A 20131-nucleotide genomic window follows, 5' to 3' on the forward strand; every position below is an offset into this window, starting at 1 on the left:
CTGTCCATAAATTTGTTTGTCCAGCTGTCTCCCTCCCGTTTCAAACCACCCAAACTTGTTGTAGCAAAAAAACCTTATTCATATGGATAAACATTCTCCGCCCCTTTCTTCACTCCTGAAAGTTTTCCCCCTCAAATGCGTCACATCTTCATTTTAATCTTCACTCGAAATCTTTTTTTCACTCAAATAGCAAATGTTTACTTTTCCCTTATTCATCTTCTTCAAACACGTCTTCTGGATACTTTTTTGGGTTTTTGAAAATTGAAAATTGGAAATGTTAAGCAGACCCAACGGGAGAGTTGAATAGTAGAAAAGTAGTCATAATTGAAATACAGTGACAAAAATACAACGACAAAATTTTTGTCAGTGTAACTTGGTCATTGTATTTTGTAATAACCCTGTTTCTGGTCTGCTTAACCCATTCTCGGTCTGCTTAGCTACCAAGCTACTCTCTCCTCTTCCACTTCTCTGTGCACACACTCAGACACACAAAATAAAAAGTGAATATAAAAGTTTTCGTGCTCATAAAATTTGAAGATATCCTTCCTTCCCGTTTTTACTTCCTTCCTTCCCCCTCTCCATCCCATTATCCATTTTTCCAGATGTCCTCTTCCTCCTCCACCAACTACTACAAATACTAAATGGACTCCAGTTCTCTGTGTCTTCCAGAATCGCAGCTCCGGCTATCCGGATCAAATTTAGAAGCGTTCCTTTACACGGTCTTGTTTCCACCGATATGTCTTTTTGGTGTGGTGGGAAATGCGTTGACGATATTGGTGTTGGTGAATAATGATTTTATGTCAAGGTGAGTATCTTTGGTTTACGATGGTTCTGGGGTAGATTTACGAGACTGTTTACAAGATTTGGTCACTGTAGATTTACGGAACTTTGTCATTGTAGATTTACGAGACTTTGTCATTGTAGATTCACAACTTTGGTACTCTGTAACTCTCTAGGGACCGCCCGTACAAATAAGTGGTCAACTACAAAAAAGAAGATCTAGGTTAGAGCTATCTGAAAATGTAAAAATAATTAATATTAGGTTGACATAAACAGCAGAAAAATGGGTCAAAGTTTGAATGCTCCTGACATCCCCAAAAAATATTCTCACTTCCTCTTCCCATAACTTTTCAGGGAGGGCCCGTACAAAAAAGTGGTCAACTACAAAAATAAAGATCTAGACTTGGGCTATTTGAAAATGTAAAAACATTTAATATTAGACCGGCATACAACGCAGAAAAAATGGGGCAACGTTGGGCACTTACTGCCTAAAAAAATTTCTATTTTTTTTTCAAATTTCAGAGCCAACATCTTCCTAACGTGCTTAGCGGTATGTGATGTCTCCTTCCTTATCCTCATCATCCCTCACTCCCTGGCAAACTTCGATCGATTCGCCTTCAACTACACATTTCGATATTTATATCTACCCTCCAAAATGCATCTGATAGCATTCGCTAATTGGACGTCTGCAGTGGCAATTTGGTTAGTAAAGGGGGCGGAGCTTCTTAAAATTTCCTTTTTTTTTCTAAATTTTTTAATGAAAATACAATTCCAGGCTCGTCGTGGGTGTCTGTTTCGAGCGTGTCGCTGGAGTCCGGTCGCCTCTCCATCGGTTGACCACTCCATCCCGTGGAAAGCTCACAACTGGTCTCCTGACTCTTTTGTCATGTTGTGCTGCACTGACATTCTATAATCATGTCAGCCATCACTGTTTCATCAAATCATTCTGTAATGCGTCGCAGATTATGGCAGTGTGTCTGGATGTCAATTTGGATGTGTGAGTTCCTTGGTTACTTGGTTTCTTGTACGCCCTCCACCATCATTTTTTGTAAGGCGTGTTTGGTGTAGTGGCGAAGAGGTTTGCTTTTGAAAAAATGATATCCTGGTTCGACTCCCCGACCCCGCCAAAGCTTTTTTGTATCTCTTATTTTTTTCTTTTTTTCATCCGATCACCGTTAACCTCGATTCCAGATGGCCCAACAACCGTACCAACATCTCGCCACCCGCCCTTCGTACCTACGTAGCGGCCACACGTGCTGCCAACGCGGCACTCGTCGTTTTCCTTCCAATGATACTACTAGTCGTTCTCAACATGATGCTTCTCTACTATGTCAAAAAGCGCTCATTTTTTATGTACGCTTCATTGGGACGTGTTTCCGCACGGATGCGAAAATCTGGTGACGTGGCGTTGCCATTTGTGGGCACATTGTTCAGAAGGCACTCTGATCAGATTCTACAGCAAAGAACCGAGCATCGAGTGGCGGTTACAGTATGCGCTGTGGTGACGTCATTCACGATTACACAGGTTTAATTTAACGTTTGTTAATTAATTAATTAATTTTCAAAATTAATTGCAGGCTCCCTCGGCAGTGGTATTAACAGTGAATTCGTTGCTGAAAGAGCGGTTGGATGCGCATTGGTAAGTGGTATGAGTGTTTGTGAGGCCTAATAAGCAGACCTGATATTGGGTATGCTTAAAAACAGAAAATAAAAGAAAGCAAAAAAATTTACCACTACCAAAACTCGATCCCCCGATCTTCTGATCGAGGCGCGCCTCTTACCAGGTAGGACACGCATGCATCAATTGAAACATGTCAGCTGGCTGTCTAAGAAGGCGAGGAAAGGCGGCTATGACAGCTAGCAGACCCAAATCTAACATTTCCAGGTATCACATGACAACAATAACCTCATTCCTTGTGGTTATCGGTAAAAGTCTGAATTTCGTAGTCTTCTGCCTGTCATCTTCAAGCTTCCGAAGACGACTGGCCAACACGCTCCGATCGAAATATGGGTCTCGAGACGAGAAGTAAATACAGATTTTTATTATTTTTTGAAATAAAATTTTTAATTTCAGACGCTCCCACTCGATCAACACGACGTACACACGATGTGATAGCCGGGATTCGAGAATATTATCGCAGAAAAAATCGTTCCAAAGTATCTGAAAATGTTTCTGATTTTTCACTTATTCCCCTCTTCAAATTTCACTTTTTGTCCAAAAATGGGTAATTGATCTCTATTTATATTTAAAATGAGAAACAATAAATGAATCATTTCACCAAAAAGATCAATTAAATAAATAAATTATGCTGTGTGTCTTCATCCATCACTTTTTCTGCGTCACCGACAACTTCAACTTCTGACGTAATTCAGAATCCTTGACCATCTGAAGTGGTGTTTGTTTTTCGTTGTTGTTGAGTCCAATGTCAGCGCCACGATGCACGAGAAGGAGTGCCACGTCGGTGCGGCCTTCGTCACAAGCGAGATGTCTGAAATAAATTGAAAATTTTAGGGGAAAATGAGCTAGCAGACCAATGGAGCTAGCAGACCAACGTTGGTCTGCTAGCTCTTTCACGTTCAGCTAGCAGACCAATTCGAAATTGCTAGCAGACCAATTTTCAATATTTAAATTTTCCAACAAAAACTGTTGATTTTGAAAGTCACAGTTGCGCCAGACTTCAATTTTCGCTGAAATTTGAGTCTTTGAAATGCGTCAAAGGTGCGCCAGACAGTTTTTTGTTCAAAAAATTAGTTTCTAGAGATTCTTCACGTATTTTTGGACAATTTTCGAGTAAATTTTCTGAAAAATTCCACCTGGTACAATCATAGACCTTCGTCTCGTCTGCTTATTCAACTAGAAGCTCAGGCAAATCAACGTTGGTCTGCTAGCTATTTTTGGTATGGAGCTAGCAGACCAACGAGAATCACTAGCAGACCAACGTTGGTCTGCTAGCTTTTCCACTTTTCGCTAGCAGACCAATTTTCAAAATTTCCTTCTCAAAATTTCACTTACAACGCCGAATTTCCCTCACTATCCTGCCGATCCAAACTACACTTTCCCGTCGCAATCAATGCTCTCGCAATGATATCATTTCCACGACTAGCAGCTCGGTGCAACGCTGTCGCTCCGAACTTATCCGGAAAATTGATACAACTCGGGTCCGCTTCGATGAGCAATTTCGCGATTTCCACGTGGTTTTTACTGCAGGCGTAATGAAGACTGGTCTGCTTATTACTGTTTGTGTGGGCCACCTGGACAAAGGGGAGACTTAGCAAGTAACGAACGATTTCGAGGCGACCGGCGGAGCTGGCGATCATAAGAGGTGTCCAGCCGAGCTAAGATTATTGATTTTAGAGGGATTCTAGAGCAACGTGGCAACCTACGTCGTCTTCCTTATTCGCCATTTCTGGGCCGTTGAGCAACGCGAATTGAAGAAGAGGCAAACTTCCAGCGACTGCGGCGAAATGAACAGTAGACCGCCCGGAATCATCTTTGAAGGCGATGAGATTCGGATGACGTGTCAGAAGACGTTTCGCCTCGTCGTCTTTGGATTCACGAAGCAGATTCGCGAGATCATGGACTAATTCTACCATATTGATAGGTTTCGCATTCTCTACATTTTCTGAAGCTGTTGCCATCTGAATTTCATCATTTTTGATTATTCATCATTAGATTAGAGTTAAGAAGAAATAAAATATGTTTTTAGAGTCAAACTGGGGAAGAACAACATAAAATCGATAATATAATTTTAAAAACCCGAAAATCTTCATTCAATACATTATGTAATCACAGTTAGATACAAATAAATCAATACTTTTATACAATTCTTTGTATATTATCAAAAAATCTTGAACCAGGAAAAGATTCGCTTCTGTAGAATATAATAGACGACGCCAAAATAGAAGAGAAAGAAAAAGACGAGTAGAATCTTCTCGGTGAATTCTCGTTGCTCGTATTTTGAAAGCAGTTTGTTGCCGGTCTGAAATAAAATTATTATCACTGTAATTGGAGCTATGCAAACCATTATATGCCCCTTCTGATTATCGTATTCGGCATGAGTTTGCCCTAAAACTGATGAGGAATGCACGAGAGAGCTCATCGCTTGTTCTCCACTATCCACTTGTTGTGACATTCGAGCGAGCAGGTCTTGGAGACGGGTGGCTCTCTGAAAATATGGAATTTTAGAAAAAAAGGGAATTTCGGCGTATTTTTCATTATTTTCAATCAACGCAATCACTAGCAGACCAACGCCGTTAGCTAGCAGACCAATCTGTCATTTCACGTTTTCAGGGATTTTTGACAAATATTTGTACAATTTTCTGATTAAAATGTCAATTTTATTCAATTTTCAGTTGTTTTCAGTCAATTGCCATCTTTTTCTATGTTGATTTTCCATCAATTCTGAAATCATATCACTGGCAGACCAACATTGGTCTGCTATCGTTTACTTCTGTCATTTGAGCTGATTTTTGTTTATTTTCGTGCGTTTTTGCAGCTTATTCTCTCTTCCTCTCAATTGAATTCAACTAGCAGACCAACCTCTTCATGACTCGCAATTTTTATGTTCCCCGTTGCCAATTTTCCATCTTTCGTCAGCAGCAGTGATCGTCGTTCCTCGGCGGCTACAAACTACATAAATTATATTTCCAGCCCTCTCTCCCCACCAATATCTTTGCCCACGTCTTCCGCTCCTTCTTTCAATTTTTTCTGCAGCAGACTCATCTGTTTCTCGTGACTCAACACATTTATTTCAATGGTTTTGCGGTCGTTTAGCGAGGGAATCTGAAGAAAATTTTTTATTTGAGTTGTGGACGATTCAGAAGACGTTACTTCTTTGGAAAGACTCTTCAGATGCGCAATTTTCACTTGCATCGCTCGCAGAAGACGTTGCGCTTCTTTTACGTCAGTTTTCAGCTGCTTGCTGTCGTTTGAAGAGTTTCTAGAATGATTTTCTTAGAAATTTCAGAAGAATATTATGTGAATTACCCAATTCTAACGATTTCCACCTTCTCTTTCGTCACTGCATACAATCGATTGAGCTCCAGATGGCAGCTCTCCGCCTCCGCGATTTTTAATTGCGGATTTTTATTATCCGCCATTTTTTTTCTATAAAGATACCTTCCTTGATCGATTCTGAGAAAATAATAACGATATATTAACGGAAATTCATCCGATTTCCGTGAAAATTGCAACAAAAAACTGAAAAACTTTATGTTAAAGCTATGAAAACGACAAAGAAAACACTGGGGGAAACAAGAAGGAGGGGAAAACTAACTAAAACTATAACAATCTCAATTTATTTTTTTATTTTTTGCATATTTTCCGTAGATTTAGACATTGAATCCGGCGGCTCGCATGCATGCTTTGTGTGCTTCGATCAGTTTTCCACAATTTTCTTCGCCGTTTTCGATGATACACGTGTCGCGGACCTGGAAAATATATCGATTGAAAAGAGCTAGCAGACCAACGTTGGTCTGCTAGCTCATTCCTTCAATGATGCAAATTTGCTAGCACACCAATTCATCGCAGCTTTTCCGATTTTTGTCAAAAACTCACTCTTTTCGTCTCAGGACACGCACAACACGGCTTCAACTTCTTCTCCTGTGTGCCGCTGGCTTCTGATGACGTCTTCTGCTCCTGTGGTGACGGCATTTTCTAGTTAGAAATGACGAGAATTTTATTTTCAAAGTTAAGCTTCCAATATGGAAAAATAGAGATATTCAGAACGATAGTCGTCGAAACAATTTAAAATACTTGGAATAGAAAAGAAGTAAAGGTATTCACCGTCATTATATTTCAAGGAAAGAGTATCGTTGAAAGAAATTAAAAGTAAAATCGACAGAAATGTCGAAAAAGAATTGCTTTGACGGGGGAGAGGGAGAGGGAAGACGAGCTGGGATTGGTTGACTTCTTGTGTGAATTACAGAACGATTTTAACTCGATTCAGAGGGTTGATGGGTGATGAGGGAGTAAAACAAAAAATGGGTGACGTAAGAAAAAGAGAGTATGGTAACAGAGAGGGGAGAAATTTTGGTATAATCAGGACGAATAAATAAGCGGAAACAATTTCTAAAAAAAGCGAAAATTCTGGGGGAAAAGAAGCCAGACAGTCTGGTATTCACTAAACAGTTGGGTCAAATCGGTGTTACCAGTGGGTGGAAAAGAAAAGAATAGGTAAGCGAAGATTATTTAAAACACTCAATTTTAGGGTGAAGAAAATGGAAAAGAATACGCATTATAGTTCAGAAGGAGGAATCACGAGTGGACTGGAAGTAAGGAAGTTTAAGAGAAGATGTAGACGGTGGCGCGGTTGAGATCCCAGTTGTTGCAGCTCAACACGCTGATTGCCTCCTCCTCACGAACTCCCATATCCTTGAGTTTGTCGACGCGGCTCTGGTAGTCGACGTTGACTGGAACGCTTCCTTTTGCGAACTTCAGAGTCCAGAACTCCGCGGTGCTCTGAAAATCGATAAATTATGGAATTTCCTTTTCAATTCTCACACAAACCTTGAAAACCTGAGGCTTATCCATGTACTGCTTGGCAACGACCGCGTCTTGTGGGTCCTTTGGCTCGGGTGTGCACATCAGCGCCTGAATCGAGAGCAAAACGGTGCGGAGTGTCAATGAGGCGGCCCTGAATACGAAAAGATGATTATTTGATTCGAAAATCGATAAAATCACCATTGATCCTTGAGAATGTCGAGACAGATCACTCCGGTCTGCGAGCTGACATTTGGATGCCAGATCTTCGTGGCGAATTTGACCTGAAACACACAAAAATTAGGGTCTTCAGTTTGAAAAAAAAACGTACGTTTGGTGGTGAGAATGGATATTGATCTGGGATCTTGATGTCCAAGTCGAAGCTTCCACCGGCGTATGGGGTGTCTGGTGGCCCGCGGATGTGTCCCTGCAAAAGAAACGATGAAATTTTTCATTTAATTTCAAAAAAGTGTGAACGCGAGTGCGACCGTGGAGTTGGCAGACCAAAAATGGTGCTAGCAGACCAACAGTGGAGTTGCCTGACCAAAAGCTACTAACATACCCTGATTTCAGTGAGATTTTCGTTCAAGATCTCGATCATTATTCCGGTCTCGCTGATTTCCGAGTTGGTGACAACCTCCTTGCATTCTCGTTGCAGTCTGTTGAGCGCAATGTTCGACATTCTCTGCAAAATTGCGAATAATTATAAGCAATGGTGCGGAATCAGCATGAGGACGGAGAAAAGATGATAATTTCATAGTTTAATGAGGGAATTTATCACTAAAACCAGCTGAAATCGCTTTAAAAATGAAAGAAACTCGCGGAGAATGTGAGAATCGGGTGGCGCGCAATGAGAATGTGTCGGAAACGCGTTGGGAAGGTAGCGGAGCCTATTTTCATTGTTTCTACTTCTAAAATTCTCTGGATTTTACTAAAATCGAACTTTCGAACACTCATTGTGAAATAAATGCAATCGCGAAACCGCCCAGACATGAAACTCTGGCTGGATATTGCTATGGAAACGCCACAGCACAAAGATCGGGCTCGTGATAACGGAAACCTATCAGATTTCGATTAATTAGTGAATTTCTTGCAAAATACATCAAAACTGTTGAAAATGATAAGAATTGCGCTCAAATTTCTTGAAATTTCTCGCTTCGTCATGCCTAAAACATGTCACGTGGCTAATTATGGATTTGCACTTATTTCCGCAACGTTTTTATAGGTTTTCGATAATTAAATTGATTAATTAACGGGGTTTAACGATGTTTTTCGAGATTCCGACACTTTTTACTATTAATAATGACAAATATCGACGAGAAATCAAGGTGAATCAAGAGAAATCAGAAAAGAAACAGCGAGAACCGGCGGCGCTAAACAGCACGCTCTAGTGGAATAGTGGAGTGTCGTTTGTGTAGAAAATAAAAATAGAAAGTTGCCCCGGCAGGACGCGTGATCAAATCTATCGATTTCTAGACACTGATTTGTCGATTGGAAATCAAAAAATCTTCGAATTGAATCAAGAAATTGCATCATGCCATATATTTTAAAGCTGTTATGCTGCCCAAAATATCTAAAAATATAAAAAATTTTGTAAATTTTTTTCCTAATTCTCCGTTATAATTATACCCTTCCACTATATTTCCTATATACATAATTATAGGGCTAGACTTCTAGAAATTCTAAAGTTTATGGAAAGTGAGCTTTGGCCTGCTAGCTCTTGCGTTGGTCTGCTAGCTGTTTCGTTGGTCTGCTAGCTCTTCCGTTGGTCTGCTAGCTCTTGCGTTGGTCTGCTAGCGATTTTTCTCAGAGCAGACTGATAGAGATCTCGGTCTCATAGCCTCATTTTCTTATCTTATCTCACCAAATCCCCTCATTACTTATTGATTTACATTCTCTGCCTCCTTTTTTCTCCCACCTAAATGTGCCAAAGATATACCAAAAATAATCACTTGCAGCCCCCAAAATGTCGACACGCACGACTCGATCGTCGGCAGCGAGCTCCTCTCAAAAAGACGACTCGATTCTGGAGTTGATGTCACCGGAAGGATCGTCAAGCTCCCCATCAGCACCAAACACACCAGCAGCCTCCGGTGGATTCAGTACTGATAGAAAGAAGGCGACACATTTGAGGTGTGAGAGACAACGAAGGGAGGCGATTAATGTGAGTTTTTCGCTGCTAAAGAAACAAAATTAATTTGTGTTTTGTTTCAGAGTGGCTACAACGAGCTGAAAGATCTGATACCACAGACGACCACGTCATTGGGATGTAAAACGACGAATGCGGCGATTTTATTTCGGTGAGTGTTATAGCTCTGTCGGCGAAAATCGCTTGCAGACCATCGTTGGTCTGCTAGCTATCTCGAGTCAGCTAGCAGACCAATATCGATATTTTAGGTTCATTCTCTACGAATAATGATATTTCTGGTTAAGTTTTCAAGTTTTTAGATTATGTTAAGGTGTTTAGAGCTATCTTCATTGTTTTTCTGTATCGGGGCTTTTTAAATTTCGTGAAATTTCACTATTTTGTCTGCTAGCGATTTTTGTCGAGTCGATTTTTGTCCAGTTAATATTCGTTTTTGGGTTTCCTAATTATGTCTGTGAATTAGCTGACATTTTTGTAAAAAAACCAATGGAATTTTATAGAAAAAGCTTCATAATAACCCAAAAATGTTAATATTCACTTAAAATAACAATTTTGGTCTGCTATCTTGATATAGCGAAAACAAATAGTGCAATTTTACAAATTTAAAAAGCGCCGATACGCTGAACCCAAGAAACACTTGAAAAATAGCTTAATAAGCTTAAAAATATCCTAAAAATTTGAAAAATTAACCAAAAATACCATTATTCGTAAAGGATGAACCTAAAATGTCGATATTGGTCTGCAAGCTCACTCGAGATAGCTAGCAGACCAACGTTGGTCTGCAGGCTGTTTTTTTTTCCGAATTCCTTCGTTTTTTCCTCTAAATTCCTTTTTTGCAGAGCCTGCGACTTCATGGCCCAACTAAAGTCCGACATCACCGACTCGGACAAACAACTGAATCAACTCAACGCCCAAGCGGCCGCCCTTGAAATGATCGCCTCGGAATACGAACAAATGGCGTCGGCAGTGCCAGACTCCTCCCAATCGACGATTCAAGTCAAAATGCTTCAATTACTTCTAGACGATTGTTTCAATTCTTTCTCCTCTACTGTTGATTTTACCACGTATGCAACGATTACCAGAACTCTGTTGTCATGGGTAGAATCGTTGGCCCCTAATAGTGAACCATTCAAATCGACGGCCGGAAAAATGGTCACAATGCCATTCACCTCGCCGTGATTAGTCACTTTCTAACCGTTTTTGCTTGTTCAATATTGCCAATATTATGTAAAAAGTCGCCAAAATTTATTATAATAAATCGCTTCTACACAGCTATATCGGTGATCATTGAGAAGCCGGGAAGCCAGTAGAATTGCGCGAAAAACTTGGGGAATAATTCGTCGTCAGACCACTCGCGGATTATTTCGGAGGTATGGAGGATTATAGGAATCTGAAGAAAAAAAGTTGTTTTTTATTGAAAAAAATTGGTGTGGAATTGCTAGCAGACCAATATGGGAACAAGCAGACCAACGTTGGTCTGCTAGCTCTTCAAATTCGGAATCGCTAGCAGACCAATTTGGGAGCTAGCAGACCAAAGTTGGTATGCTAGCTCCAAAATCGGTCTGCTAGTGTTTTTCAGCGGAAACTCACATATTTCGGAATCGGATGCGCATCTACCCATATCTCCTTATCAAAAACCACCATTAACGGGCGGCTCAACGATTTCCGATTCTTTCTCATCTGCACTTTACACTGCTTCAAATTCAGAATTATTTGTGCCACGTCAGCGACTTCTGAATCCGCCGGCACCTCTTCTAAACTCATAACAAGCTTATTCTGCACATCTTCCATTAAATCTTTATCCAACTCAATTTTTTGGGTCCCGACACGAATGTTCAACGTGGCAAGCTTATTGGTAGTGCAGTATTTACGGTGACCGTGAAGGTAGCTACCAATGGCAAATGGTGATAAAGACACTAAATGTGATCTATATTTCTTCAATTCTCCAATAAAATTCTCGTCGGAAACCACGACTACATATCGGGAAGACCACCAGAAAGAGCTCAAAGGACCGTATTTTGTATTCATGAAATCTAGAAGCTCACGTAGATCAGAAGTTATTCTGAAAATCGATTTTTTGTCCTAAAAAAGATTTGATCTACACACTTTTTGATCTCATCGAAAGTCCCATTGAATTCCTTATCCACAGAGTCACCTGGGTACGTTATCATATCTGGTATCTCATCGGGCGTGGAGACGTTCAATTTCATGCCTGGGATGGTAGTGTAGTCGAATGGCTTGGGCTGAAAAATGGCGGATTTTCGGAATTCAGAAATTTCTGAACCAACCTTCGGTATCCGATTCCAAATCGCCAGAAACACCAAAAAACCGGCAAAGTTTAGGACGAAATAGAGGATAACCAGTAGCATTTTTGATATCGATTGATGTATTATTTGTGGAAAAAAATGTTATAAACCAACTACTTTTTCTTATCAGTGTCTTGTTGACCAAGTAAGTGATAAGGGGGGAGGACTTGTAGTCTACAGACCAAAAATAGGTGGTCTGCTTAGAAGAAGAGGCTAAGCAGACCCGAGTAAGCAGATAAAAAAAAGCTCTTCAAATTTCAATCATTTACTATCATCATATCTACAAAAATTTTAGATCCTTTTCCTAGTTGAGTTCCTCCGAAACATATTGAGATTGAACACCGTTGGTGACTGGCTGGAATGCACTCAGACCCTTGTATTTATCATTGGAAAAACGTCCCGAGTTGATTTCCCCATAAGCAGGTCCGAGCTGAAAGCATCGAATTTTTTAAAATTTCGTTTTTTCAAAAATACCGAAGCTGTAAGACACGACGACGTGGCGATCGATGAAGTGACATCAGATGAGGTGTACGAGATCTCACTTTCCATTTCTGTCTTTTTGTTCACTTTGATCGGATCTTCGTTTTCCATGAGAACATATTGAGATTCTTCATGTTTCCCTTTGATATCGAATACATGTTCAGTTGCTTCGACCGCTTGAATCTTTGGAAGCTGGAAAACACACACAATATGCGGAAAATCTTACAGTAACCACACACACACTTACAGAGAAATCAAGTCTCTTTTGAACATCTTCTCCATCGTTTTGTGGTGGAGGAGAGAATCCTGGAACGTAGTACTCAACAGATTGAGCTTCGATTGGAGCTGAAATTAGTTTAGTTAATGTTAAGTGAGCCACTCTGTGTAACAAGAAGCTCTACGGTACTTGGCCATTGTAGATTTACGGGGCTTTGCTATTGTAGATTTACGGGACTTTGTCATTGTAGATTTACGGGACTTTGTCATTGTAAATTTACGGGACTTGATCATTGTAGATTGTAATAATAAGATAGCGAACTCCGGACATGCAAGGGTTAATAACTCTGTAACTCTCTAGAGACCGCACGTACAAAAGTGATCAACTACAAAAATGAAGCTCTAGATTTGATCTACATACTCATGATCTACATAGCCATCATTTTTCACTTACCGATTTTCTCCTCGCTCATCGGTTTCTCCTTCTCGTCTTTTCCGTAAATGTACGAGGACTTTGGTTCAGAAATCGACAGTTTTGTTTTCTGGGCGGCACGCAATTGAGCACGATAGACCGGTGGAATGTCGTCTCCTTCAAATCCACAGTAATCCGATTTTGGCATTGTTTTTTGTGAATCATCGGAGAACTTCGGTTCAACTTGCTGAGCATTATGAGCATCGACGTTATCAATGAAATCTGGCTCTGCATTGAGCTCGAGATAGTGACTTTCTACATATGCCATTTTCGCGAGCTGTAAAACGGAGAATGTTTATATTCGAAAATGGACAAATACAGACCAAGAGTAGAACTTCATTTTTGTAGTTGACAGCGTTTTTGTACGGACACTCCCTAGAGAGTTATGGTCATTTTAAGACGACAGCTCCAAAATCGCACAATGCAATTTGTCGGTACGTAACTTGCTAGGGATTGTCCGTATAAAAAAGTTTTCAACTACAAAAATGGAGCTCTACTTTTGATCTGTACGATCCACCTAAAATTTTACTAGGTGGGTCAGTCGGTGCTACTGTAACACCCTCTCAAAAACAGCCAAAGTTCTAGGGAGTCATTTTGGAGTAATGGGACATGGCATATATCATTGGAAAGCTGAAATCACGCTGATTCCAAATATCTGTTTAGTTTTTGCCCTGGAGGCCTGGTATTCAAGAAATACTAGGTCAAAGTTTGGGCCAGTGTCAAGTCATTACTTTACCGACTTGGTATGAGGAAGGGTGTTGGTTTGGTTCCCGCAAATTTTTTTAAGATTTGGATAATGGCCATTACCGTAACCCCAGTAACTCACTTGAGAGATTTTCGGAGGTGTTTTTCCGAATTTGTTCAATAGTCCGAAATAACCGTTGTCTTCTTTTTTCTTCTCATAAAAACTAATTCTTCTTCCAAAAGGTCACGCTGGAAATGGAAATGAATCTTTATTTTTATTCACAACAATCAAAGAAATCAACAAAATAATACACGTTACACGGAATACACTTTTTCTCCATAACAGAAGATGATATGGGGCTACGCGCCGGAGGCGCGACAGTTAATATTGCTTTGGACCCTTGGTCTGGTTCAGTAGCCAGGAAAGGTAGTGTAGGAGATATGGGGGCGTGACCTATATCATTGGAAAGCTGAGAAAACGCTGATTCCAAATATATATCCAGATTTTGCTCTCGAGGTCTGGTATTCGAGAAAAATGAGGTCAAAGTTCAGCAAAATCTAACACGCGAAAAATGCTTGAAATTGTTTTGTTGCATTTTTCAAATCTTTGTAACTTTCTGGAAACATGAGCAAATTTTGCGATTTTTGGATATTCAGACATTCTGACTCACTGGCCGATAGATAGGCTCAAAATTCTTATTTTTCAACGAATGTTCTAAAAAAAATTTATGTGTTTTTTCAAATTCTTCTAACTCTCTGAAAACTCAACCAAATCTTAAGGTATTAATATAATTTTGAAGATCTTGACTTGGTTTTTCATTTAAACTACGTTTCAAGCTACTTGGAGCTTTATTCCCCAAGCCTTAGGCCTAAGAATGTCTATTTTTCCAACTTTAATCTTGTTTTTTTTCGAATACCACACCTCCAGGGAAAAAACTGAATATATATTTCGAATCAGCGTTTTCTCAGCTTTCCAATGATATATGCCATGTCCCATAACTCCAAATGGACTTCATGACCTTCCCTGGTAAGCATCCTCAATCTCTTTTCCATTCCAAAACGCGCCTCCGACACGCCAGCCTCTTTCTTCTTTGTACTCTACTCCTCTTCCTTCCAACGTCTTCTTCCCGGTTTCATTATGCTCAATTTCTCTGCTACTGCTCTGTCTGCGTCTCTTACTTCTCCCACACTCTCTCGCTCTTTCCTCCTTCGTATTGATTCTCTGCGTCTCTCACGTGTTTCTTACTCTCTCGTCTCTTCTTCTCTTTCTCAACTCGAGTAGCCAAGACAACTGGTCATCAACACCCGAACTTTTGCTCTTATTTTTACTTTTTCTCCCACGGTTTTTCTCACAGAGTTTTGGGGTTCTTATTAGGGTGGGAATATCGGGAAACTTGAATTTTGAATCGTGGGAAAATCTGAAATTTTAAAGAAATTTTAAAACATTTTTAAGGCTCTGTGAGCAATAGGGATTCACGGTCCAATTGTTACATCTTGCATGCTTTGGTGATTTTGAGATTTTCTAAGTTGTGACTGAAAGTATAGAAGTTTTATAAAGAATAATAAAACTGAATGAAAAATATAGAATTTAGAAAATTATTGCTGAAAAAATTCAATAGATTCTGAATATGTTTTCAAAATTTTTCTGATTGTGAGTTACAGGTCTTTGAAGATAAAAAACATCATGTTTTAAAATCGTTGTATCTCATTTAGTTTTTATCGTAAAAGAAATTTGAAAACAGATTCAGAATTGTCATGATATGAACTTTCAAAATATATATAATTTTGTATTTGAACAACATTTTTGAATTACTTTCTTGAGCCGAACTAACATAATAATTTGTGTCGACCAGCACGTTTTCCCTCAATTCAAAATTAATTTGCGACAAATATTCAATAAAATATATACAATTAGAAAGCTAAAAACGCAAGGATTTTGAATCTCTATTCAAAATTTTTCTAGGATGAAAGCTAACAGAGATACATCGGTTTTCAGATTTAGGTGCTTCAAAGCAATCTATCTCGGTACGCTTTAATCGTACACAAATTCTAAATACATTTTCGAAATCCTCACGATTTCAGCTTCTCAATTTTATAAAGAGTGTATAAAAATACCGGAATTTTCGCAGTTTTTTACCCAATCTTCTTTTTTTTTTGTTGTTTCTTCGAATATTTCACATTCTCAATATATATTTCCAGATGGAAGAGGCCGAGAAGGTGAAGGTGGTTGTCCGATGCCGTCCGATATCCACCACCGAGAAAATCCAGGGTCACAAGGTGGCAGTGAATTGTAGTGATGAGGAGAAGGCGGTCACTATCAAAAGTACAAATCAGGATGTAAGTATCTGGGGCTGCTTAAGAAATGGGTCTGCTAAACTTACGCCTCACCTCCCTTACCTTTCCAGGATTCCCCACGAACCTTCTATTTCGACGCAGTATTCTCCCCCGGCACCGATCAAATGACAGTGTACAATATCGCGGCGAGACCTATTGTGGAGAATGTGCTGAAGGGATATAATGGTAGGATTTTATCATTATTTTTATCTGAATTTTATAAGTTTCAATATACAGGAACAATATTTGCGTATGGACAAACGGGTACCGGCAAGACGTTCACCATGGCCGGGGAGCTGGAGCCAATGGAGATGCGGGGAATCATTCCGAACTCGTTTGCACATATTTTCGATCATATTTCGAAGAGTCAACATGATACACAGTGAGTGAAGAAGCCCCAGAACTATTTTTGGTCTGCTAGCAACTTAACTATATCTACTCCGAATCAATTTTCATTAACATTTTTGAATTCTTCTTATCAAGAGCTTTCGAATGAGTATAATCATGGCTAGGTTTGAAGCACTTTGGGTCTCACCACGATAACCACCTGGGTTACTGTAGTTTTTGTGGTAGAACCCAACTTGCTTCAAATCTGGTCATGATTATACTCATTCGAAGCGTCTCGACGAGCTGAATCTGAATATGTAAATAAAAATAGATTCAGAGCAAAACTGACTGGGTTACTGTAGTTATCTTTAAAAATTTTCCAGATTCCTGGTTCGTGTCTCCTATCTGGAAATCTACAATGAAGAGATTCGAGATCTCCTTTCTAAAGAATACAGTGGACATCTGGAGATCAAAGAACGACCGGACGTTGGTGTCTACGTGAGAAATCTTTCTAATATCACTGTGGAGAACGCGTCGAAAATGCAGGCGTTGATGGAGTTTGGAAATAAAAACCGTGAGTTTTTTAAATCAATTTGGGAGCTAGCAGACCAAAATCCGCACATTTAAAGCCTAAAACCAAAAAATTCCATCTAGAACTCGCCGAGTTACAGATTTTTGAAAAAAAATTCTGAAAATGATGAAACTGCTATAACTTAACTATGTCTGCTACAAATCAATTTTCAATAACATTTTCAGATTCCTTTCGCCTAGACTCTCCGAATGAGTATAATCATGACTAGGTTTGCAGCACATTGGGTCTCACCACGAAAACCACCTGGGTTACTGTAGTTTTCGTGGTGAGACCCGAACTGTTTCAAACCTAGTCGTGATTATACTTATTCGAAGCGTCTTTACAATAAGAATCTGAAAATGTAATCAAAGTTTGATTTTGAGCAAAACCCAATCATTTTTTTCCAGGAAAAGTCGGTGCCACCGCGATGAACCTTGAATCCTCCCGTTCCCATGCAATGTTCACAGTCACTATTGAATCTGACCGGAATGGATGTCTAACTCAGGGAAAACTGCAACTAGTCGATCTGGCTGGATCAGAAAGACAAAGTAAAACGGGTGCTCAGGGAGAGAGGCTGAAAGAGGCGGCGAAGATAAACCTGTCGTTGTCTACACTTGGAAATGTGATCAGTTCTTTGGTCGATGGGAAGTCCACACACGTTCCTTATAGAAATTCGAAATTGACGAGGCTGCTGCAAGATTCGTTGGGTGGAAACTCGAAAACCGTTATGGTGAGTGAATATTACTTATACTTATCTAGATAACAATTTTTCAGATTGCCAACGTCGGCCCAGCCAGCTACAACTACGACGAGACACTGTCAACTCTTCGATATGCAAGTCGTGCCAAGAAAATTGAGAACGTTGCGAAAATCAATGAGGATCCAAAGGACGCTCAACTCCGGAAGTATCAATTGGAAGTGGAGGCGCTTAGGAAGTTGTTGGATGGTAAGTGAAGGGACATTCGGACACACAGACACACAGACACACTTTTACTAATTTTCAGAAGAGAATCCTGGAGACGATGAGAATCATGAAGAGGCGTGGGAAGCGAAGATGAAGGAGAAGGAGGTGGAAGTGGAGAGGAAACGGAAGATTCTGGAGGAACGGGTGAATTCGGCGGTTGATGATGAGGAGACACATCGTCTTGTAAGAGAGATGATGGAGAATGAGGCGGAGTTGAAGAAGGCGAGAAGTGAACATGAGAAGTTGAGGTTAGTAGGGGAATAGAGCAGAAAATTTTACACATTTTGTTAATTTATAACTTCTTTCTAGCTATTCTGGGTTTTGAGATATAAGCCATTTTATTAGAAGAGAGAGGGAGAGACGCCGAGAAGCGAGAGTGTCTGCTTATCTGCGTCTCGCAATTAGATAATTTTTACCTTCAAAATGTTGAGCAGAAAATTTTACACATTTCGTTAGTTGACTACTTTTTTCTAGCTAATTTAGATCCTGAGATACATCAGTTTTCCTCAAGGAGAGACGCAGAGCACCTAGAGTGTCTATCAAGGCTTCCCTTTGACAAGTCGTATTTTTCCAGGATAATGAGCTACAGAAAAATTATTCATTACAAAAATCATCTATACAAAATTTTACACATTTTTGTAGTTGACAAATTTTTAGTAGCTCACCACCTTGCAGAGATACGCTTTGTCAATGTGACGCCTTGAGAGACACCGACTCAGACAGCTAGACGCTCTAGCTTCTCTGCACCTCTCGTGTCGCCCGCTTAAAAATACCTCAAAGTGTTGTTTTTCCAGAAGCAAACTTGAAAAAATCGAGAAAAAGCTAATTGTTGGCGGTGAGAATCTTCTGGAAAAAGTAGAAGAGCAAGCGAAACTCCTTGAAATCAATAACAAAGAGATCGAGCAGTCGAAGAGTCAAGAAGCACACCTTCGGAATCAATTAGAAGAGAGAAGTGCGGTGAAAGTGGAGATAGAAGAGAGATACTCATCACTTCAAGAGGAATCATTCGCAAAATCAAAGAAGATCAAGAAAGTGAGCAATGAGTTGAAGGATGCGAGGGCTGAGTTGAAGGATTTGGAAGAGGATCATCAGAGACAGATGGAGGGAATGTTGGAGGATTGTAGGCAGTTGAAAAAGGTGAGGTCTTGTCGCGAAAAGTATGATAATGATAGGATAACGATAATGATAAAAGTGTGAAAATGACTAGATGCTAGATACTGTTGTAACTCTATCAATTCTGATTCAAGCTTCAAGAAAAGTTATTTTTTGAATGTAGCTAGTTGGGACGGATCAAAAAATTCTAATCTTGACATAAGTCAATCTCGAAGCTTGAGATACAATGCGTATGATGGTCCACAAGCTTTCACTTTCACAAAAACTGTGGCGGTCCTCCTCAGAAATAGATAATGCTTAGATTTTTGAAAAAGCGTGACAAGACCTTTCAAATGAGTGTGATCACTCTCGAATTGGCCTGCTAGTGATTCCAGACCAATGAGTATAACCACCCTAGAAGTACATAAACTCACGATTCTTATTTCCACAATTTCCCATTAGAGCGTATTTCGAAATGTTAATTCAACATATACTCTCAATTTCCACAGGAACTAATGCTAAACCTTGCCATAATCAATCAATACATCCCAGTGGAACACGTGGAAATGATCGAGAAATACGTCAGTTGGAGTGAGGAACACGGCGATTGGCAATTGAAAGCAATCGCCTACACTGGAAATAACATGAGACAGACAGCGGCGCCGGTTAAGCAGGAGTTCTCGGTAGGGACGGTTATAAACCGGGAAAAATCATATTTATTCATGTTTCAGAACAATAATCAAACCGCCCCAATGTACTACTCATATCGTGCGGATCTTGGAGCATCCACTGCGGAGCACAGGCCGAGGACGAGTAGTACGAAGAGGATGAAACAGAATATTCAGTTGCAGCGACTGCTGATGTAGATGTCTCTTTAAAAATGCCACCCATCTTGCTTCCACATTTTGGTCTCCTTCTGCGATCTTTCTTTTTTCTGAACTGGGAAATAAAATGTTTTTGAACTTTCATTTGTCACAGGTGTATAGCGTCTCTGTACTTGTAGAATCTTCTCCAAGACCCTCAATAGGTAGATTAGAAGTATTAAAACTCATTCTAACACACATTTCAACGGGGCGGAGTCTAAATCACGTCTATGTAAATCATTCCTAGTAATAGTTCTCGGTAAAAGTCCATTTGTCAAAAAAAGATTCATAATTCCATCAACACACAAATAATTTCAGTTCAGTTTCTTATTTCTCAGCTTTCTTCGCTTTCTCCTTTTTGTGTGGTAGCGGCGGTGGGGGCTCACTGGTGTTAGGCGGCTCGAACTTCTTATCC

General features: G+C 39.9%; 7 protein-coding genes across 7 annotated transcripts; 3 read left to right on the plus strand and 4 right to left on the minus strand.

Moving 5' to 3' along the window:
- Window positions 1–641: 641 nt before the first annotated feature.
- On the plus strand, window positions 642–2945 carry GCK72_011800 (uncharacterized protein; the record flags this gene model as incomplete). The annotated part of the gene is made up of 7 exons (XM_003100842.2): window positions 642–805; window positions 1303–1482; window positions 1556–1777; window positions 1972–2305; window positions 2358–2419; window positions 2666–2806; window positions 2855–2945. 7 exons carry the CDS (start codon window positions 642–644, stop codon window positions 2943–2945), a joined length of 1194 nt encoding a protein of 397 aa, XP_003100890.2.
- A 161-nt stretch (window positions 2946–3106) lies between these two features.
- Window positions 3107–5880, minus strand: GCK72_011801 (uncharacterized protein; the record flags this gene model as incomplete). The annotated part of the gene is made up of 9 exons (XM_053728683.1): window positions 3107–3269; window positions 3794–4116; window positions 4165–4419; window positions 4674–4760; window positions 4803–4946; window positions 5321–5403; window positions 5446–5563; window positions 5612–5720; window positions 5768–5880. The coding sequence occupies 9 exons, from the start codon at window positions 5878–5880 to the stop codon at window positions 3107–3109; spliced, it is 1395 nt and encodes a 464-aa protein (XP_053588260.1).
- Window positions 5881–7063: 1183 nt separating this feature from the next.
- GCK72_011802 (uncharacterized protein) lies at window positions 7064–7943 on the minus strand (the record flags this gene model as incomplete). Its single annotated transcript, XM_003100855.1, has 5 exons — window positions 7064–7240; window positions 7289–7415; window positions 7463–7545; window positions 7593–7688; window positions 7824–7943. 5 exons carry the CDS (start codon window positions 7941–7943, stop codon window positions 7064–7066), a joined length of 603 nt encoding a protein of 200 aa, XP_003100903.1.
- Window positions 7944–9227: 1284 nt separating this feature from the next.
- GCK72_011803 (uncharacterized protein) lies at window positions 9228–10586 on the plus strand (the record flags this gene model as incomplete). Its single annotated transcript, XM_003100848.2, has 3 exons — window positions 9228–9425; window positions 9476–9561; window positions 10247–10586. 3 exons carry the CDS (start codon window positions 9228–9230, stop codon window positions 10584–10586), a joined length of 624 nt encoding a protein of 207 aa, XP_003100896.1.
- Window positions 10587–10671: 85 nt separating this feature from the next.
- On the minus strand, window positions 10672–11776 carry GCK72_011804 (uncharacterized protein; the record flags this gene model as incomplete). Its single annotated transcript, XM_053728684.1, has 4 exons — window positions 10672–10797; window positions 10998–11469; window positions 11514–11650; window positions 11696–11776. The coding sequence occupies 4 exons, from the start codon at window positions 11774–11776 to the stop codon at window positions 10672–10674; spliced, it is 816 nt and encodes a 271-aa protein (XP_053588261.1).
- Window positions 11777–12017: 241 nt separating this feature from the next.
- On the minus strand, window positions 12018–13221 carry GCK72_011805 (uncharacterized protein; the record flags this gene model as incomplete). The annotated part of the gene is made up of 5 exons (XM_053728685.1): window positions 12018–12143; window positions 12188–12385; window positions 12441–12538; window positions 12864–13158; window positions 13201–13221. 5 exons carry the CDS (start codon window positions 13219–13221, stop codon window positions 12018–12020), a joined length of 738 nt encoding a protein of 245 aa, XP_053588262.1.
- Window positions 13222–15764: 2543 nt separating this feature from the next.
- Window positions 15765–19719, plus strand: GCK72_011806 (uncharacterized protein; the record flags this gene model as incomplete). The annotated part of the gene is made up of 10 exons (XM_053728686.1): window positions 15765–15902; window positions 15971–16085; window positions 16137–16281; window positions 16610–16800; window positions 17205–17527; window positions 17572–17743; window positions 17802–18009; window positions 18556–18898; window positions 19363–19536; window positions 19585–19719. 10 exons carry the CDS (start codon window positions 15765–15767, stop codon window positions 19717–19719), a joined length of 1944 nt encoding a protein of 647 aa, XP_053588263.1.
- Window positions 19720–20131: the final 412 nt, after the last annotated feature.

Source organism: Caenorhabditis remanei, chromosome III (assembly GCF_010183535.1).
Source record: "Caenorhabditis remanei strain PX506 chromosome III, whole genome shotgun sequence".
In the NCBI taxonomy this organism is placed as follows: Eukaryota; Metazoa; Nematoda; class Chromadorea; order Rhabditida; family Rhabditidae; genus Caenorhabditis; species Caenorhabditis remanei.